The sequence below is a fragment of the Lemur catta genome, chromosome 8 (assembly GCF_020740605.2).
Source record: "Lemur catta isolate mLemCat1 chromosome 8, mLemCat1.pri, whole genome shotgun sequence".
Lineage (NCBI taxonomy): Eukaryota > Metazoa > Chordata > Mammalia > Primates > Lemuridae > Lemur > Lemur catta.
The window spans coordinates 49,212,807-49,231,936 of NC_059135.1; the positions used below are offsets into that span (position 1 = coordinate 49,212,807).

Here is a 19,130-nt window from a genome sequence, read left to right on the forward strand (position 1 = left end):
CAGGAGCGGGTTCCGGCCGTCCAGAGACTCTTCCAGGAACCGCCTGGCATCCCGGGCCGTGGACTTTGGCTGCTCGGCGTCCGCGGCTCCCTCCTCCCCTCTCTCTCCTCCCTCCGGGATCGTGCCTCACTCAGGGGCGTGTCCTGCCCTACCTCCCTGTCACAGTGGTCCACTCATCCGGTTACAGCAGCAGTAGCGGCGGCGGCGCCGGCAGCCAGCGCGAGAGCGACGACAGCTCCCGGCTCCGGGACAGGAGCCGCGGCCGCGGCAGCTCCGCGTCCGTCACCTGCGCGGCGCAGGAGTGGCGGACCAGGGGGTGGGGGCGGTGCCAGCCACTCTGAGCCAGAGAAGGAAGGGGCACCTCCCAGCTGGGATTCCACTGCTGGGAATAATCTACGGCTGGCTGGGAGGTGGCGCCGAGCTGGGAATACTGGTGGGGTAACCATGTGCAGGGACAGCTAGAGGCCTCGGGGCAGGTAAACATTCCGTCCAAGTGTAAAGAAGCAAGGAAAGCTGTGTCTGGGACAATGACAGCCTCTGGCCTGGACTTTGGGGAGGTGGAAACTTTCCTGGACAGGCACCCAGAGTTGTTCGAAGATTACTTGATGCGTAAGGGGAAGCAGGAGATGGTCGAGAAGTGGCTGCAGAGGCACAGTCAGGGGCGGGGGGCTTTGGGCCCAAGGGCGGCTTCGGCTGGCACCAGCAGCGTGGCTCACGGCCCCGGCAGAGATGGCGGCAGCGTTGGTGGTGGCACTGGACCAAATGGCTCTTCCAACAGCCAGCCCGCTCCTGGTGGCGGGGACTGTGGTGGGGTGCCCCTGAGTCCCAGCTGGGCCAGTGGCGGCCGGGGCGATGGGAGCCTGCAGCGGAAAGCTTCTCAGAAAGAGCTGAGGAAGAGTTTTGCCCGCTCCAAGGCCATCCACGTGAACAGGACCTACGATGAACAGGTGACCTCCCGGGCCCAAGAGCCCCTGAGCAGTGTACGGCGGAGAGCACTTCTCCGGAAGGCCAGCTCCCTGCCTCCCACCACAGCCCACATCCTCAGTGCGTTGCTGGAGTCAAGGGTGAATCTGCCTCAGTATCCCCCTACGGCCATCGACTACAAGTGCCACCTCAAAAAGCACAATGAGCGTCAATTCTTCCTGGAATTGGTCAAGGATATCTCCAATGACCTTGACCTCACCAGCCTAAGCTACAAGATCCTCATCTTTGTCTGCCTCATGGTGGACGCTGACCGCTGTTCTCTCTTCCTGGTGGAAGGGGCAGCTGCTGGCAAGAAGAGCTTGGTCTCCAAATTCTTTGACGTGCATGCAGGAACCCCGCTGCTGCCCAGCAGCAGCACAGAGAACTCAAATGAGGTGCAGGTCCCCTGGGGCAAAGGTATCATTGGCTATGTCGGGGAGCATGGAGAAACGGTCAACATTCCTGATGCCTACCAGGTAGGATTTTGCATCCTCCTCTCCTCCCAGAGCCCACTGGCTTGGGAGCCAAGCCTTGGGCTGGTTACCCTTTGGCATCCAGGATCACATTAATTGAGGCTCTTTACAAATACAAATCTTGCTATTTAAATTCCTTCTTGAGTTTAGACCTACACCCTCTTTGATGTAATGATCTTTTCTTAATACACAGTGGCTTATGGGAAATTCATATATCACCCAATAATATCACCTGTTTCTCTGTCAAGATACTCTGTCTTTAATATCATTGTATGGTTTTAGTATGCATTTGTGAGTTGCTAAAAAAAGATGTCTAACCCAGAATTCCAGTGTTAGTCTGACGAAAATGGGCATTTTGGTGTCTCTGATGTAGGACCATAATGCATTTTCATTGTCTAGTTCAAAGTTGGAAAGGGAACAAAGTACCTAACTACTTCCCTCTCCTCTTCTCTAGCTTAAAGTTACATGAGTTCCAAGGTAGGGAAAAAGAGGAAAGGGAGAGGAATGTCAGAGGAAGAATGGGCCTCTGACTGGTTTGTGCCTTCTCAGCACCTATTTTAACTGTTTCTGTTGTTGAGGTTAGATAGGTTGCACAAATAGAGGAGCTATTATCTTTAGGCTTGAATACAGCATTATCTGTAGTTAAGTTTTCACAGGATTGTGGAAGTAGGTTTTTAGTTTGTGAAAGAAACAAAAATTTTATTTGGGAGCACTTCAGGTTTTTGGAAAAACAAAAAAAAAGTTTTAAAAATTGATACATTTTTGGCAGCTTTAAAGCCAATTAGCAGGGCAAACATGCTAGTTTCAAGGTGAAAAGGAAACCTGACATGCTGTCGTCTGGTTTTTCTAAGCCTTTCATTTTCATAGCGATTTGAACTTGATATTAGATACTGGATCTGAAAACCAGTCAGTTCTAATTTCTTCAGTATTTATTCACTGAATGTGATGAAACTGGATGTCACTTTCCATGAGACTTCAGGGTTCATAAGAATTGAAAGTTCTTATACTTGGTTGTGAAAGTTTTATAGTCATTGGATGAGTATTTCTTCCAGTGGTCTCATGGAGCTACACGTTTTTCTAGGGGTTGGTTGTTGTTGATCAGAATAGCAAACTAGTGGGAAGGGAACTAAAGGTAAAATTTTCTCTGTTTCTTCTGAAAACTGACAATTTTACATAGCAAATTGACTAGCTTGTACTAAAACCAAGTTTCATATTTTTGTGAGATGTCTGTCAACAGAACACTTTAATATTAAAGGATGCTTGTCAAAATACTGTTTTTGTTAACCTTTTGTTATTGATTAGGTGCATTGTTCATTATATCCTTCTTAAAGACTTTGATAGGTTTAGGTCAAGCAACCAATTAATGGTTTTCAACAAGTGTCTCTTTCTCTGCAATCCTTAGGAAGTCATGGGAATAAATAAAAGAATTTAATAATTATTATGTTGAAGATTCTGTAAAAAATTGATGAACAATCACAAAATCTTTTCTTTCCTATTATTTCCACATCCTTATTGTGTGCTTGGGCTAAAAAAATCTCTTGCTAGTTAGATGATACTTATTATAGCCTGGAATTGCAGTCTTTTTTCTTTATTGCCTTTACTTTTCTTATTCATCCCCAATTGATTTTCTCCCATTTCTATAGCTTTTATTTCTTACTGTCCTCTTTCAGCTCCTAATTTTTATTTAATACTGTTCATATACTGCCCTTTCTTCAAGAGTATAATTCTCTGCCTCTTCAGCAGTTAACTTGTCTTCCTGCTGCCTAGAATTGTGGCTATAGGTGTTATCACAGGCATAGACAATCAGGTTTTCAACAGCTGCTGCTTCATGTGGGCTCTCCCCTTAGTCTGCAGACAGAATGTAAAACAAAGTTGCCTTTTAATATTTGGAAGCTGACATTGGGAAAAGGGAGGTTTTTTTTCTCCCAGGGTAGTAAGGATGGCTGTAAAAAAGATGAGGTTGTTGGAAGCACTGACAAAAGGCAGGTAGGGAAGGGATGCTATACAGGTTGGGAGTTTAAGATCTTGTTTTACTTTGCTTTCATTTCTATCTGGTTAGAAAGTTTCTCTTTTCTTTCTCCATTGCCTTCTGCTATATGTTTCTGTGTTTTTAACTTGGTGTGTTTTTCTTTGTCTTATTTATGCTATTCTTCTTTGATAAAATTACTTTTTTTCCTTTATTATGATACACCACAGTCACCATTAGTGTGACCTTGGGAGAATTTCTTAATCTTTTAGAGCCTCAATTTCCTCACCTGTAAAATGGGAATAATAATACCTACCTAGAAAAGATTATTGTTGTGAAAATGAAATGAGATATTGCATTAAAGCCCCTAAAACAATACCTGACACATTGCAGCTACCCAGAATATGGTAACAGTTTATAATGACAATGTTATCTAGTTTGCTAGTATTCTGTTTCTTTCTCTTTCCCTTATTTTCAATTGTTTTTCTCCTTATCTGGGACTGAGATGTGAACGTAACGTGTTTTGAACAGCCTAATCTTTTGCTGAGCCATGTTCCATTCTTAAATTAAGTATTTTAGAACCAGCTTTATATTCAAGGAATATAGAATTATCTATGCTTTCACTCTTTACTTAAAATTCTCTTAAATGTGGTTGGTAACACCTAACCACATCCTAGCCTACCCCAACTTTGACACTTTGTTCCTATTAGTAACAACTCATGCAATATAAACTTTTTATAGGCTTCTATTAATGTTGCATCCTTCCCCAATTCTAGCATTTCCCCCATCCTTTCCATTTCCTGCTGTTACAGATTTCTCTTAATGAAAACTGATAACCTTCCAAATGCATGTTCTTTTATCATGATATTGTTTTAATTTTTATCATATATAAAGAAATATCTTGGAGTTTCTATATAAAAATATAACCATTCTTCCTGATTCTTTATTAACTACTATACTTTTAAGATGATTCTTGCTCACATTCATCTGGTATACTTTTTTTCTTCAGGAGGTGAAATTTTTATCACACAGAGTTTCAAATTTTGATCATTTGATAATTACATTGCTGATCCTCTTGGAGGATTGTAATGTGGGCAAGAGAAAGGCACTGAAGACACTTTTGAAATTATGATAAGCATGGCATTTTGGGGCCAAGGGGAGAATATTTAATGAAATGGTAAAATTGAATAAAAGTTTTGATAGCAAAAACCCCCAGTTTATTTCATTATTTTATATTACTTTCTGCAATTAGTTCTAAAAAACAGACTTGAAATTAGGAGAAAAATAAAGAATTACAAGTGGGGGGAACCTCCATTCATTTTAGGTATCCAGTATGGATCATGGTGACTGCAGTTTACCTTTTTTCTCTAACAGTTATAAGTTATTAAACACCCCACTTTAATATAGTAATGAAAAAATTGCCCTCAAGAGGTTGAAAATGAGAGCACTCAAGTAACAGGTGTTCTCTTTGAGATTATTCTAAGCATTCAGAATATAGCACTTTAAACATTAATAAAAAGTGTGAGATGAATTTTTGTTAGTGTTGATAATGATGATACAGGTGTTTGATGGGCTTGGGTCTGAAAAGCAGCAGGATGTTTTGTTAGGTGAACTGAGAAGAGGAAAGGGGATGACGCAGAAGGGTTACAGGTGTGCCAGGCTTTCAGAAGACCTGATCTGTTTACACAGCAGATTCATTTATTCATTAGTTCCAACAAACATGCACCAAGAGCCTGTTAAACCTAAGGCCTTGGGTAGGGGGCCTATGGGAGTACAAAGGTGAGAGGACATGCTTCTTATTTTCCAAGTGCTTACAGTGGAAGGCTGTGTGCAACACAAACAACAAACAACTAGTACCAAGCTGTACTTAATAAATGGCAAAAAACAAATGGTATTGTCTTGGAGGAAAATGGAGTCACTTTGTGACTGGGCTCAGGGATGGAAGACTTCCTGGAAGAGGTGCCCTTCAAGCTATAGACAGGGAAATCTAATCCCAATTGGAGATGGTTGTTGGGTAGGGGCAGGTTATCCAGGTGTAGCAAAATGGCTTCATCAGAGACACAGTGATGACCAAACACAGAATATATATAGGGGACAGTGGGTGGTTTAATTTGGCCAAAGTATAGCACTGCAAAGTATAGCATGTGCCAAAGTATATCATGTGCTATAGAATGAATATGCAAAAGTAAAATGAGGGCAAAAGAAGGAAGGAGTTTGAATGTCTGGCTAAACAGTTTGAAGTTCACTAATAGTAGGCCTCAGGGAGCCATTAAACATCTTGACATGATGGTGTCTTGGGTGACCTGGTGGCAGTGGCTGAATGGATTGAACATGGGGAGGCTTAAAGCTATGAAAACAATTAGGAATCTATTATGGTAGTCTGGTGGAGCCATGATGAACAACAAAACTCAAGCAGGAACAGGGGGATTAGGCAGCCAGGGACAGATGGGTGGATGGCCTCCAGGAGTGGATTTGGGTGAGGAAGGAGGGATGATGGTGACAACTCAGAGATTCTAAACTGGGGAGATTTGAGGAAGGGTAATGCCTTTATCAAAAACAGGGAGAGAAGCTGGGTTAAGGGGAAAGACTCTAAGTACGGCCAGCTACATAATTTGTGGAGCCTAGACCAGAATGATAAAGCAGGACCCTGCTCAGAGGGTCTGCCCCCCAACCCACAGTAACCTCCAGACTGGGAATCCTAAGGGATTGTAACCTCCAGGCTGGGAAGTTCTCCATATCTGAATTGGGAGTGGGTGAGAAGCCCCCGCTGAGCTGCCTGCAGAATGTGCCTTGGTGCTGCCAGCTCTGGGTAAGGATGACCATTGCTCCTCTCTGAGGTGGTATGGGGCATTCACCTGACCTTCCCCACAGCCCATCCAGGGGCCCCACCCAAGATTAGAGGGCAAGGGCAGACGTGGCTCATGGGCCTCTCCCCCAGCCCATGTGACCTGCTTGCTGCTCCTGATCTTGGGGGAGGGGTGAGACTGGGAGGCTGGATGGGGCCTGGGACACTAGGGAGCAAGAATGGGAGGGGCCAAGAGCCAGTTCTGGGCAAGCATTGGGAAGGGGACTGTGCGTGAGCCAAGGCTCCAAGGCTCCAAGCTCTGGGCTCGTACTCCATTGTCCCACTGGTCTACCCTCACAGAACACAAGTTCAAAGATAAACTTTGTAAGAATTTCACTCAGCACAGCACTGAATCTCAATCAGGGGGCCTTCACGCAACCGTGCCAATCACATGCTTATGAAGTGGGACCTGATTCTGAGTCATATTGAGTCTAAGTTGAAGGTCAATTTTATTTCAGCCTAGTGTCTGTGCAGCCCTTCTCATGGCCTCAGCTCCATCCTAATTAAATTACTTGCCATTTTCAATGCCTGGGTAGTGCCTTTCTATTTCTGTGCTTTGCATGCTTTCTGCCAGGACTACTCTTTCTCCATCTTTGCTCATTCCAATCCTGCTCTGCCTTCTCATGATTTGAGAAGGGAGAGCTGATTGCTTATCCTTGAAGAGGAGTTGGAAAACAAAACAAAAAAATTATACGTAAAGTTGTATTTCAGAATACATTGTACTATGCTGTTGTATTTATTATGTACATTAGCTAAGAATATAAATGATATTTAATACTTCATTTTAATTATATTTGATTTTAGAATAATCTCTATTGAAATAACTACCTGTAAAGTGTTTCCTTCAGAAGGAATTAATTTTAGAATTTACCCTAGAAAATTTAGTGATGAATTTTCCTCTTCTTTCCCTCATGAGCCAGTGCTGGCAGACATGGTCTATAGTCCTGTGATTGAGTTGCTGAGATTTGCTTAAAAAGGCAGATGTTGATCTTACTCCAACACTAGTATTACAAGGGAGTTTCATGAAATATTATTTCAGCTTTGCATATAGTGTGTTAAAAATTCCCCCAAGCCCATGAACATATTCTCCAGCCCAGATCCAGAACTGATTTTGTTCTTGAAGCAGGAAACATTTGCTATATCAACTCCTCTTCCTGACAGACACATGATCATGATAAACACAGTGACAAATTGCATTTGCTGCTTTGTACATGAGGATAAATTACAGAAAAGTACAGTTCCTACACAATCATGAAGAGGCAATTTAAGGTTAACTTAATTTTTTCCCAGCCCATAAGCTAAATGTTTACTAATCTGACCAATTTATTTTGGTTCTTGAGGTTTGGGTCACCTGTTTATTTACAAGCCTGGCTTAATTTGGAAGTTAGTGTTTCATGTTTAATATAGTGTTAAAGAGTCAGATGAAGCTTTCCTATGAAATAGCTTTGAGTTGTTTTATAGGAAAGTCAACAAGATCCTTGAGGTACACTGCTTGCTACTTTAGTCACTTATTTTAAGGGTAGTATTTTGCAACTTGACCACATTCTTTTGGAAAGTGGCACTTGAGTCATAAAAAAGGCTTTTTATTCATAAAAGAGAGGGTTAAGTTTCTAATATTTTAGGAGAAACTTTGGTTCATTTATAGGCATTGAGGTTACATTTATTTATTTATTTATTTTTAGGATTAAAATAGTAAAAAGACTTCCTGGCTTTAAAAAAGTATATTTTCTATAATTCCCAAGGTTTCTTATTAATTGAAGGGTTTTAACTGAACAGTGATTTCACATATTAATGATAAATTACATTTCCTATCATAAAATGTAGCTTTAGGCTGTTGCAAATTTAGGATAAGAAATCTTTTTCACGTGAATGGAAAAAAATGGTAAACCTATGAGATACCTCTTTAGGCTATCTATTTTTTTTTTTTTTAAGAGATGGGGTCTTGCTATGTTGCCAAGGGTTGACTCTAACTTGTGAGCTCAGATGATCCTCCCACCTCAGCCTCCCATGCTGAGACTACAGGTATGTACCACTGTGCCTGGCAAGGTGTCTTTTTCTTTTTTTATACATAATGATAGAAGGTAAAGGGAAGCTCCACTGTCGATTAATAATAATTCCATTTATGCAGTACTAACTATGACCCAGGCTCATTAGCAAGCACTGTCTCATTTAATCCTCTCAACAGTCCCCTGAGGTAGTAACTATTGCCACACCCATTTTACAGAAGGAGAAACTGGGCTTAGAGGGGTTAATTTGCTCAAAGTGACTCAGCTAGTAAGTGGGAGAGCTGAAATCTGTGGCCTGTGGAACCTTCATGCCCAGCCACTCCCGCTGTGGCCTCTCCTGACCATTAACTATTGTGTGCACGCTCACAGCTGTCCCTGTGCCAGTCTAAATCTTCTCACACTCCAAAACCCATCTTCATGAAACTCTTGCTAATCCCTGCCGCATCCTACCCAGGCTGGACGTTATCTCTCTCTCCTTTGAACTTCTCCAACGCTTTAATGTACTTCCTTCTACTTAGCATTGTAACTATTGGGGTACTTGTCTTAAATGATTTCTTGACCGTGAACTTTTTGAGATCAAGATCATGACTGCCTCATTGCGCATATGCTACAGTGACTTGGCATAGGGCTTAATACAAGATTTTCTATTCTGCTGATTAATCATCACCGATACCTCCCTTGGTCACTTCAAATACCTCTAAGCAGAAAGTTCAGTTTATTCAGGCAATATAGATACATAAATCAGGAAATTTATCCCTTCACCACATCATTTAGCTCTTTGCACCTCAATTTGAAGATTTTTTAAAAATAGAATTTATGAAGCCCAGAAAACTGGCACATTATTTGAATTGCTTGTTTACATTAATCAGGTCTTCATGCTAATTGCTCTATCTCTACCCTCCATGGCTTTTTTGTTTCTGTTTTTTTCTTTTATTTTGTTCCGTGTGGAGACCATGTGATAGAGACAGCAGATTGACATTAACCAAATACTAACAACAACCACCAGCCCACTGCCACCTTCTTCTAGGAAGTGCATAGGATGGAGCATGACGGCTCTAGATAGCTGAATTCTCTAGTTTTCTCATGATTACCTCATTCATACAGTATAACTTCTTGAAGGGGTAAAACACCCCTTTCAGCATAAGGCCTTGCAGACATTAGGATTTTCTCTTTGAAAATCCTTTCAGACATGGGAGATTATATTGACCAGCCTTATAATATTTTATTTTTCAGGAACATTGCACTTCCAAGTTTATTGATTACAAATCTTATGTTTCACATATTCTCAAAAGGTTTCACAAAAATTCAAACTTCTGAGCTGGTTGCATTTACAATCTCTGCTTTCCAAGTTGCAGTTATCAGATGTTCATGGGGCATGTCCAAGTGAAAGCCAATCTTTCCCTTTTGTTCCTTATAATTATCATCAAAAAATTGGGCTAGGGGCTATACTTCTCCTCTTCCCCCCTCCTCAAACTGCCATCTCTAGATCTGAAGAGGAGGCTGCAACTACCACCACCCTGAGAGAGAGCTACTGGCCACCTGGCCAGAGCTGTAGCCTGGGGAAGAGGAACTCAGCCAATGGCAAACCAGGAGCTGGAAGAGAGGGAGCCAAGGACACATTACCCTCCTCACACCTCTGTCTCCTGCCAGTGCCCCTCATTGGTTGACCACACCTGGAGGCCAAGAGGTCAAAGGGAACCATGGTGCAACAGTTCTCAGGAGTCAGCCTCTTGGCACAGAACAGGGCAGTGAAAGGCGGCAAGTGTATCTAGAGGGTAAAATGGGGACTGTCTAGCACACTGTGCGTATTAGTTTGCTCACCAGAGGTGTGTGTGTAGAGACCAAGTCAGGTAGGAATAGTCACCTTTGAATTGAACACTACCTTTCATCAGTATATAGAAAGAGTGTGGGGATTGAACTCTGTTGAAAGCGAATTTAGAAATGCCATGATGATATTTGACTGCCTTATTCTCTCCGAGTAATTCTGTTTATTCTCAATATTCTATATTCCCAAAGAAACTCCATGGGAGGTAACCTGGGCCAAACACGCCTACAGGGAAGAGACGACTTTGGTCTAGTTTATGGAACCTTTTCCCTGCACAACCTGATTAAACCCATTTGTTTGACATTTGAATTCTGAGGTTACTAATCATGAAGTTAAACTGTAAGAGACATCAGAATGTAACAGAACATGCTCTAGACTTTAATCAAGAATCATGGATTCTATTCCCTGTTCTCCCTCAGTTTTTTGTGTGTGTTTGTTTTTTTTTTTTTTCGGCTATAACATAGGTATGATATATCCAGACACGTCTACCCCATAGTATTTTATGAAGCTCTAATCATTAAATGTAATATTGAGATTATAATGAGATAATGGAGAGGCCTTTTTAAAAGGATAGAGTCAGAAATATAAGACTTTATTAATGTTTTAAAATACACAGTCCAGCAGGCTTTATTCAGAGAGCTGGCTCTGGAAAGGATTTTGAACATAAGAAAAAGGGAGACTTTTGATCTAAAATGTAGTAGTACCTGTATTGAATATATTTTCTTATTTTCTATAATCTTCATGCTCTGATATTTAGGGCCTAGACCCTGGAGAGACTGCCGCTCCCAAGGCTAGCTCATTCCTATGGAGAGCAAAGGACACGCCTCTGATGTACAAACCAACCAATCCAGAGCCCACACCCCCAGCTGTCTATCTCTCACACACCAGCCAATATTCCCCCTGCCCTAAATCACCCCAGGGCCAGGTACCTGACAACTAGAGACCATCCCTATATATAGTCCAGGGCCCACAGAAATTGTTCAAATTAGCCAATCCTAAGCTTACTCAGGTACCTACTCTGCCTCGCCCATTCCCCTCATGGAGACCCCAGTAAAGACCCTGGGCTGCACCCTGCCCTCCCCCTTCTACCTCCTGACTGACCCTGGTCCTCCCTATGTGGCCCTGCGTGCTGTGTTGGGCCTCCTGTTTCTAAGGTCTGGGAGTATGAACTTCTTCCTTCATGGCAGTCATTTCCGTGTCTGCTGTCATACTATATAGCTGATTAAAACAAATCCCAGGTACATTTTCACACAATATGGCATATACATAATGCCCTAAACAGAAGAAATAATTCTTTTAAAATATAATCAAATGGTTTAAATGAACATTAGGCTGTTTAGGATTTAGTGGCCATGATACATATTCTGTCTTTGACAAACACAGGTATGTTAAATTTCTTTATACAGTTGATCAATATCCCTATTTTTCTAGTATAGTATGTAATTTTAAAAGTATACATTGGGTCTCTGTGCTATAAATCCTTATAGGAAGTCTCCAGATTGATGATATAGTTTTATTGTTGAAATCTTAAGAAGTTTTAAAAATGATAGTATTTGGATCAAGCATTTATAAACTAAATTCTAGCGGCTGACATTAAAGGATAAATGAACAGTATACCTCATGCTTATAATCAAGATCTAATAATTTATTAGGCTAGGTGGAATCTATGACACAATTTTATTTCAAATGTGTTGACTATTTATTAAATAAAAGATAGGCTTTCTTTATGTTTTTCTGTTTGGAAATGATGTTACTTTTACTGCTAGCATTATCCTTTTTGCATTTATGCTGTATACTACTTTATCAGATTACCAGAATGTTTTAACCTTTATTTTTTTCAATTAAAAAAAGTTAGATGGTACTCCTTTTTCATTTAAATGGCTGTGCACAGCTTAATGAGCTAACAGTTTTTATGGGTATTTGGCAACTTAATATGCATGATTACATATTTAAAGTTTTAATAATGGTTGTAATGGAATTAAGAACTGTAGGCTTGGGACACTGTGGGAAAGATTATCCCAGGGTTGCTAAGGAAACCAGTCTAGATTTTTGTTCTTTTCTGCATAGGCCCTCTGGAAAAGCGAAGCTCTACCCTCCTCTCTCTAATGGCCACTTTTATGGAGTACCCACATTTTCCTGTTAGCCTCCTCTTCCTCCTTTTGCTTCCAGGGAACCACTAAGGGAGAGGGTATGGACTCTGTGCAGCTGTTAAGCCTGGCCTTTTTTCCTGTCTTCAGGTATGTGAGACTGGGGTCAGATTCTACTCTCACTTCCTCTCTTTGAGCACTGGCTTTGAAAGCCCAGGACAGCCAGAGCATCTCTTTTTTATCATCACCCTGAGATTATCATGCAGAGAAGCAAAGAGGAGAGGAGTCAGTGGCAGCCAGTCATCAACCAAGCAGGGACAGGAGACTGACAGTACAACTGGGAGCTGAGGCATCCCTCCCCTCTCTCCTTTGCCATCCATTTTTTAAATGAATAAATGGGAGGAATAGCTTCCGATTTGGTTCTTCCTTTTACTCATGCCTGCTGTGAACATACAGAAAGGAACTTGCATTCAATGAGTGCCTACTAATTTAAAATATAAAGGGCAGGAAAACAGTTTTCCACCTCTGAATTAACCAAATTGAGAATATCTGCTATGTTAAATTAAAGAACAAAAAGGTCAGCTAGGGAAAGAGAAGCCACTGTCATCGTAAGAATACTTTCATACTTAAGACCTTGGGTTTCTGTTGAAGAAAGAACCAATTTTATTCTTTAGAAATAGTCTCAACTGAATCAGGATCAAGTGTTCATGTATGTAGTAATATAGCAATACTAATCACTTCTTGTAGCAATGTAATGAGGCTATATATTTAATGCAGAATTGTGTGAAAATAATTTAACAGAAAATTATGTGGAAAGATATGAAAGCATAAAATGAAATACATATGATTTCTCACTAGCAAATGAAGCCAAACTTTATTTCCAAGACACCTCCTGTTTCTACTCTTCCCTGTTAATCTGACTCTCCTCCTTGAATGCTAACTTAGCACCTACGACAGTGTCTGGCATATAGTAGGTACTTGATAAATCGTATTTGAATAAGTGGAAGAGCTTTTAGTATAGCCTTTATTTTGTCTCAAGACTAACACACACTAATGGGACCATTATACAGGTCAGGTTTCTCAACAGTGGTACTATTGACATTTTGGACCAGATAATTCTTTGCTCTTGATGGGGTGGAGGGGGAGCTGACCTGTACATTGTAGGATGTTTAATAGCATCCCTGGCCTCCACCCAATGGATGCATGCTTAATCTCCACAAGTAAAAAAGTCTCCAGACATTGTCAAATGTCCCTTGGGGGCAAAATCACCTCCCCTTTTGGGAACAACTAACGATTTGGCAATAATCATATGCTGCCTTAAGAATATTTATATTAATAACTTCTTATCTAACAATTCCAGGTCATCCTAAGGAAATTTTTAGGGATGTGTGCAAAGATTTGTCTCTATGAATACTCATTGTAATGTTATCTATAAAATGTAAAATTATCAACATCCAACAATTATCAACATCCAACTAGAGGATAAATAGATTATGGTGCATTATGAAATGGAATATTTAATTAGAGGAAATTGCTCACAGAATACTATTAGTAGACAAAGCATATTAGGAAATAATAGAATCTCAATTTTCCTGACAATAACAACAAAAGCATGAAGGAAGTGGTTGAGGGCACCAATTTTGGAATCAGGCTGGATTTGATTCCCAGTCCCTTTATCCCAGGACTGCATCATATTTTACCACTCCAGTTGTTAGTTTCTGCAGTCCTAAAATGGGGACAATGATTTCTATTTTAAAAGGTTGTTGCCAGGATTAAATGAAATTATATGTGAAATATATATATTTAATGCGCTTAATGTGCTGCCTGTCACTTTGTAAGGACTCAGTGAAAGGTAATGAGAATAGTGCATGGTGAATGGCTGGAAACTGATACGCCAAAACGTTAATAGAGGTCATCTCCGTAGTAGGCTTAAGAGTAATTTTTCTCTTCTCTTATGTTTTCTTTTATGAATTTTTCCAAAATTTCCAAATCTGTATTAATTAGTACTTAAAGAAACTGCAGTTGCTTTCACAGATACACCTCCAAAGCTCAGTGGCACATAGTAGTCACACAACAGAAGCTTATTTCTCACTCTTCTGAAGCTCAGCACAGGTCTTCCTGATGAATGAGTGGCCCTCGTCCAAGAGAGGATTCGTTGCTTCCTGAGCCTCCACACCTTCAACACAGGGCTTCCCAGGCTGCTCTTGGCATGAACATCCCTCAGCAGATGAGGGAACAGAGAGCGAGAAATGGGAATATGAAGTGGGAGTTTTCTATGAGTCGGATCAAGAAGTGGCACACATTTCCTGCTCACATTTCATTGTCTTTCTAAACTGTAGAACTCAGGCATGTGGCCATAGCCAACTGCAGGGAGGCTGGCAAATGTAGCTTCATCCTGCCCCAAAGTGGACCCCAGCCCCAGCCCCAGCCCATCGCAGCATGACGCTCACATTCGGGCCTTCACGTGGTCAGCTTTCCTCCCCAGCGGGTCCGCGTGGTTTTCACAGGCCTGTGCTCATGTGCACGATTAACCACCCATAACAAGATCTGAGAGGGAAAATCAGTTTTGCTTGGGGAAAGGGATCAGAAAGTCCTGGGGAGACAATTCTTACTGTTTTATTTTCCACTGTTGAGAATGGATTGGAGAATAGGACTCTGGAGAATAGGACTGTGGAGGTAGGAAAATTGCTAAGGAGATTGTTGCCTTTAAGCTCAAAGATCTGAATGTTACAAGGTCAAGAGCTGGGAACAGACTGGGCTACATAATTTGTAGGACCCAGTGAACAATGAAAATGGGGACCTTACAGGGACAGGGAAGTCAATCTCCCCTTCCCCCACAGGCAAGCCACCCCAACCCATGAAAAATGGGCAATCTCTAAAGGATTGCAGCCTCGGCACCAGAATGAGCTTGTTACTTGGATTGGGGTGGGCGAAAGGCCCCATGGAGTTGATTACTGAACATGTCATGGTGCTGCTAGCCTGGGGTGGGGATGTCCAGGGCCTTGCCTTACTCTGAGACACTGAAGGACTCCGTATACTCCCCATACGCATGCCAGGACCCCTCTAGGGCTGGAGAACCCATCAGGAGGCCATGCTGTATGTGAATCCCTGAGGTATGCTTCATCAGGTTTCATGGACACCACAGAGAAAGGAAATAATTAAGAATTTCAAGACAATAACTGTAGAGCATTCAACTTCAAGGTTGGGTGGGGGCTCTTCTTGGCACGGGGCCCTGTGTGACTGTGCTGGATGTAGGCTTATAAAGCCAGCCTGGGAAGGGCCTAGACCATGACTTTAACTATAACAGTGAATAATGAGAGTGGCAAACTCTTCATGGAAGCTCATTCTCTTTTCCACTTCCTCTCATAGTACTTGGCTAGTATGACTCTTGTTATTTGTTCCACTTTTGGTTGTTTTGATTTTAGTTCACTTGTCTTTCTCTCCATTAAACTCCTTGAGGGCAGATACGATGACTTTTTCTTGACTTTGTAGCACTCCTTGTGTGTGGCACAGCAACTAGCATATAGTAGGTAGGTACTCAATAACTATGTTATATGTTGTATGAATAAATGAGGAAAAGGAATGTAATTAAGAATTCAGGCACAAGAGAGGTGGCCTCATACCAGTACTAGGTTACAAGATCCAGCTAGGACCAGGGATTTAGCTCATAATGCTGGGCTAGGCCACTTACAGGCTAAGGGACTTTCGTTCTCTCATTCATAGGGGTAAGATGTGTTCCCTGGTCAAGTGATCAGGTACAGGGCTGTGGTGGTCCAGGCTGTGGATGTCAGAGAGATGAAGGTGCAGGGGACCAAGCAATTCATCTATGACCAGGGTAGAAGAGGAATTAGCAGGGTTGGGAGGATGAAAGGAAGTGGGAAAGATATCAACTATGACTCCAACAGCGATGATGTAGTTAATATTGGCAGTGTTAGAGTAAAGGAGATGTATTCTGCTTTTCATATGTTTATTTAAATGACATTGAAGACGCCTATTAGGCAGGGCAGAATGATTCTCTGGAGAGAGTATAAAAGATCAGACTGGGAGCTCTCTGATGTCGAGGTTGTAACTTAAAGAAATTAATGTACATAGAGAGCCACTGCCAAGCCTTGGAGGAAAGCAAATGCACCACCCCACCACCACTCCCACTTTCCCTCAAACAACCAACAGCTCAGTGTGTTTACGTTTCTCTAGTCTGTACAGCTGTGCTTGTTTCCAGGAAACATCCTCCGAGGTTGTCAGATTCTTATGTGGACTTAAGATATTTTTATTTGAATCATCTACCATTACTCTAGAAATTATTCAATCTTGGGCAGGTACGCTGGCTCATGCCTGTAATCCCAGCACTTTGGGTGAGGCAGGAGGATCACTTGAGGCCAGGAGTTTGAGACCAGCCTGAGCAACATAATGAGACTGGGTCTCTACAAAAAACAGAAAAATTAGCTGGGCACAGAGGCATGTGCCTGTAGTCCCAGCTACTGGAGAGACTGAAGCAAGATAAGTGTTTGCTCACACCAGTGCACTCCAGCCTGGGTGACAGAGCAAGACCCCATCTCTAAAAATAATAATAATGATAATAATAAAGTTACAGGAGTCCCAGCTACTGGGGAAGCCAAGGCAGGAGGATTGCTTAAGGCAGGAGGATCACAGCTATGATTTGAGCCATTGCACGCCAGCCTGGGAGATAGAGAGAGACCCTGACTCAAAAAAAAAAAAAGATTCAGTCCCGTGAGAAGTGTGCAATTCTTCTAAAGTCATCCATAATTCATTTTGTTAAACAGCTAAATGACATTTCCAAAGACAGTGATCACAACAGTTCAGGCTCCAAAGCTCTAAGGAACAGTGTTTACCCAACATCCCTCTGCAGCTCCCCAACCCCCTGCTGCTCACGCACCTGTGCGGCTCTCCTTTTCTCATTGGCTTCCTCTGTTTCCCCTGCTCTCTCCAGTTCTTTCTTTTGTGCTTTCCGTTTCTTCTTTTCCGATATTCCACACCTGTCTTCTTGCGTCTAGTGGCTTCCCCTGGCCCCTCCCCACGACCCACTTCCTCCACTTCCCATCCGGCATCTTGCCTCCCTTTTCCTCATTCTCTTTTCCTCACCTTCTTCTTGCCTTCTCTGACCTTATTGACTTGAATATAAAATGAATATAACATTAAAATAAATATTTGTTCCCAGTTTTTAGTTGCAAAATCAAATTTTAAAATCTCATAGGCCTCCTTCAGAAAACAACTGAATTTCTTTGTTACTTCCATGTGGCCTGGGATCATATCCTTTCCTTCCATTTTAAAATCAGATATGTGAAATATTTGTTTTTCTTTTAAAATACACAGAGTTTAATTACATTTTAAACAGTTACCCACGTGGCCCTTGGTTGTAATTTATTTCCTGTGGGTCAATGCCTTGCAATATAAAAAGGACCTTGCCCCTCACTCAAGTGCATTCTAAGTAGAACAAGTGACAGGGAAATTGGTATTTATACACTTGGTATCCAACACCCAGGCTTTTATTAAAATGAGAACAATGATAAATATTCTTTCTTGGGTATATCTCTTAGCCTGGTAGCCACCAGGACCTCTTAGCAACAGCCACACAGAAGTTGCCATGCCAGCAGTTCTCCTGCTCACTGATTATTTGAGGTCTTGTTTCTGTTAACCTAAAGTTCTTGATGGTGTATGTCCCCTACAGGGCTCTCTTTTTTTCCTTTTGTACGCAGAAAAGAAATGTTTTCCATCTTCCTGAATCCACCAGGAAGCATGTGGGATTTAATCACCTCTGTTATTATATTTCTTCTCCCCAATGTATTAACGCTCCGAAACTTGCTTAGTCATTTGTAAAATTCAGCCACATGACTTGCTACTGCCCTTCTATGACAATCCATCACAAGGAAAGTCAACCAAACTTTATAAGCTGTGTAGCTATGTTTTTGAGAGCTGATATTTTTTCTTGACTAAAAACTACACAGAACCTAACATCTGCATCTTCATTATTTTTAGCAGGATGTAATCCCTGGGCCTGTGTCTGGAAGTACTTTTTTTTTTAATCACCCAGGCTTTATGAAAGATAATTTTTTCCTTCCCTGATAAGAGAATCCATTTATTGTGAATACATTTATAATTCCCAAATTGTCTATAAATGTACAAAGCTAAAGAACAGGCCATTTCTATTTGAAATAGAAACACTTGAATAAATGAGAATCAGACTTCTCTTTTTTTCCTCTCTTTTCCTGTAGAGTTGTCACCTTTGATAAACCACTATTAGCCTAAGGAGACATGTATAGTAAAATAATCATGATAATAATTATTATTAGAATAGAAATACTAGTTTGTCCATTTTCAATGTTCTCTTTGCAGAAATTCCGACTATAAATTCCTTAGTCAGTGCATTTGGAAGTAAAAGTAATGTTTCCAATCTTTGAATATTACTCTGAGCCTGGCGCTTTTACAGAATTATGTCATGTGATCTTCATAATAACCTGGCAAGAAAGGTAGAGTGGGTGTTATCCTTTCCCTCATATAGATTAGGAAAAAAGCACCAAGAAGTTAGGTCCTTTTCCTGAGCCACAGGGCCATAGTGTTAGGGTAAGGGCTCTGTGTTCCTCCCACTGTTCCTCCCACTCTTGGGCTTTGAGAAGACCCAATAAGTATCTTCTGTCTTCCCTGCCCTGACCCAACTGAGGTGAGACATAAGACAAAAGAGGAATGCACATGGGACATCAAAATATATTTATAACTTGTGAAGCATATATTAGAGTATGGGCTTATATTTATAGGCATTTATAATACTCAATCCCAGGATTAGATAGACTTACCTTCCCAGGCACTGACAATGCTGGATGCCACAGTCCTCCCCATGTGCAGGGCCTATCCCTTTGAAGTGAGGAACACAGCAGAAGGCATGCTTCCTGGGGGCAGCCTGACTCCCAAAGAATAAGGGGAGGAAGGGGCTGGGCTCTGTGTGCCCAGCT

The 19,130-nt window shown here is 41.6% G+C and overlaps 1 protein-coding gene across 1 annotated transcript in view; it reads left to right on the forward strand.

Annotated features, from left to right (window-relative positions):
- Window positions 1-144: 144 nt before the first annotated feature.
- PDE11A (phosphodiesterase 11A) overlaps window positions 145-19,130 on the forward strand; it is a 332,704-nt gene continuing 313,718 nt past the window's right edge. The window contains exon 1 of the mRNA XM_045559347.1: window positions 145-1,439. Coding sequence (XP_045415303.1) covers window positions 528-1,439 — 912 coding nt within the window. The 5' untranslated portion in view covers window positions 145-527. The remainder of the gene's footprint in view (window positions 1,440-19,130) is intronic.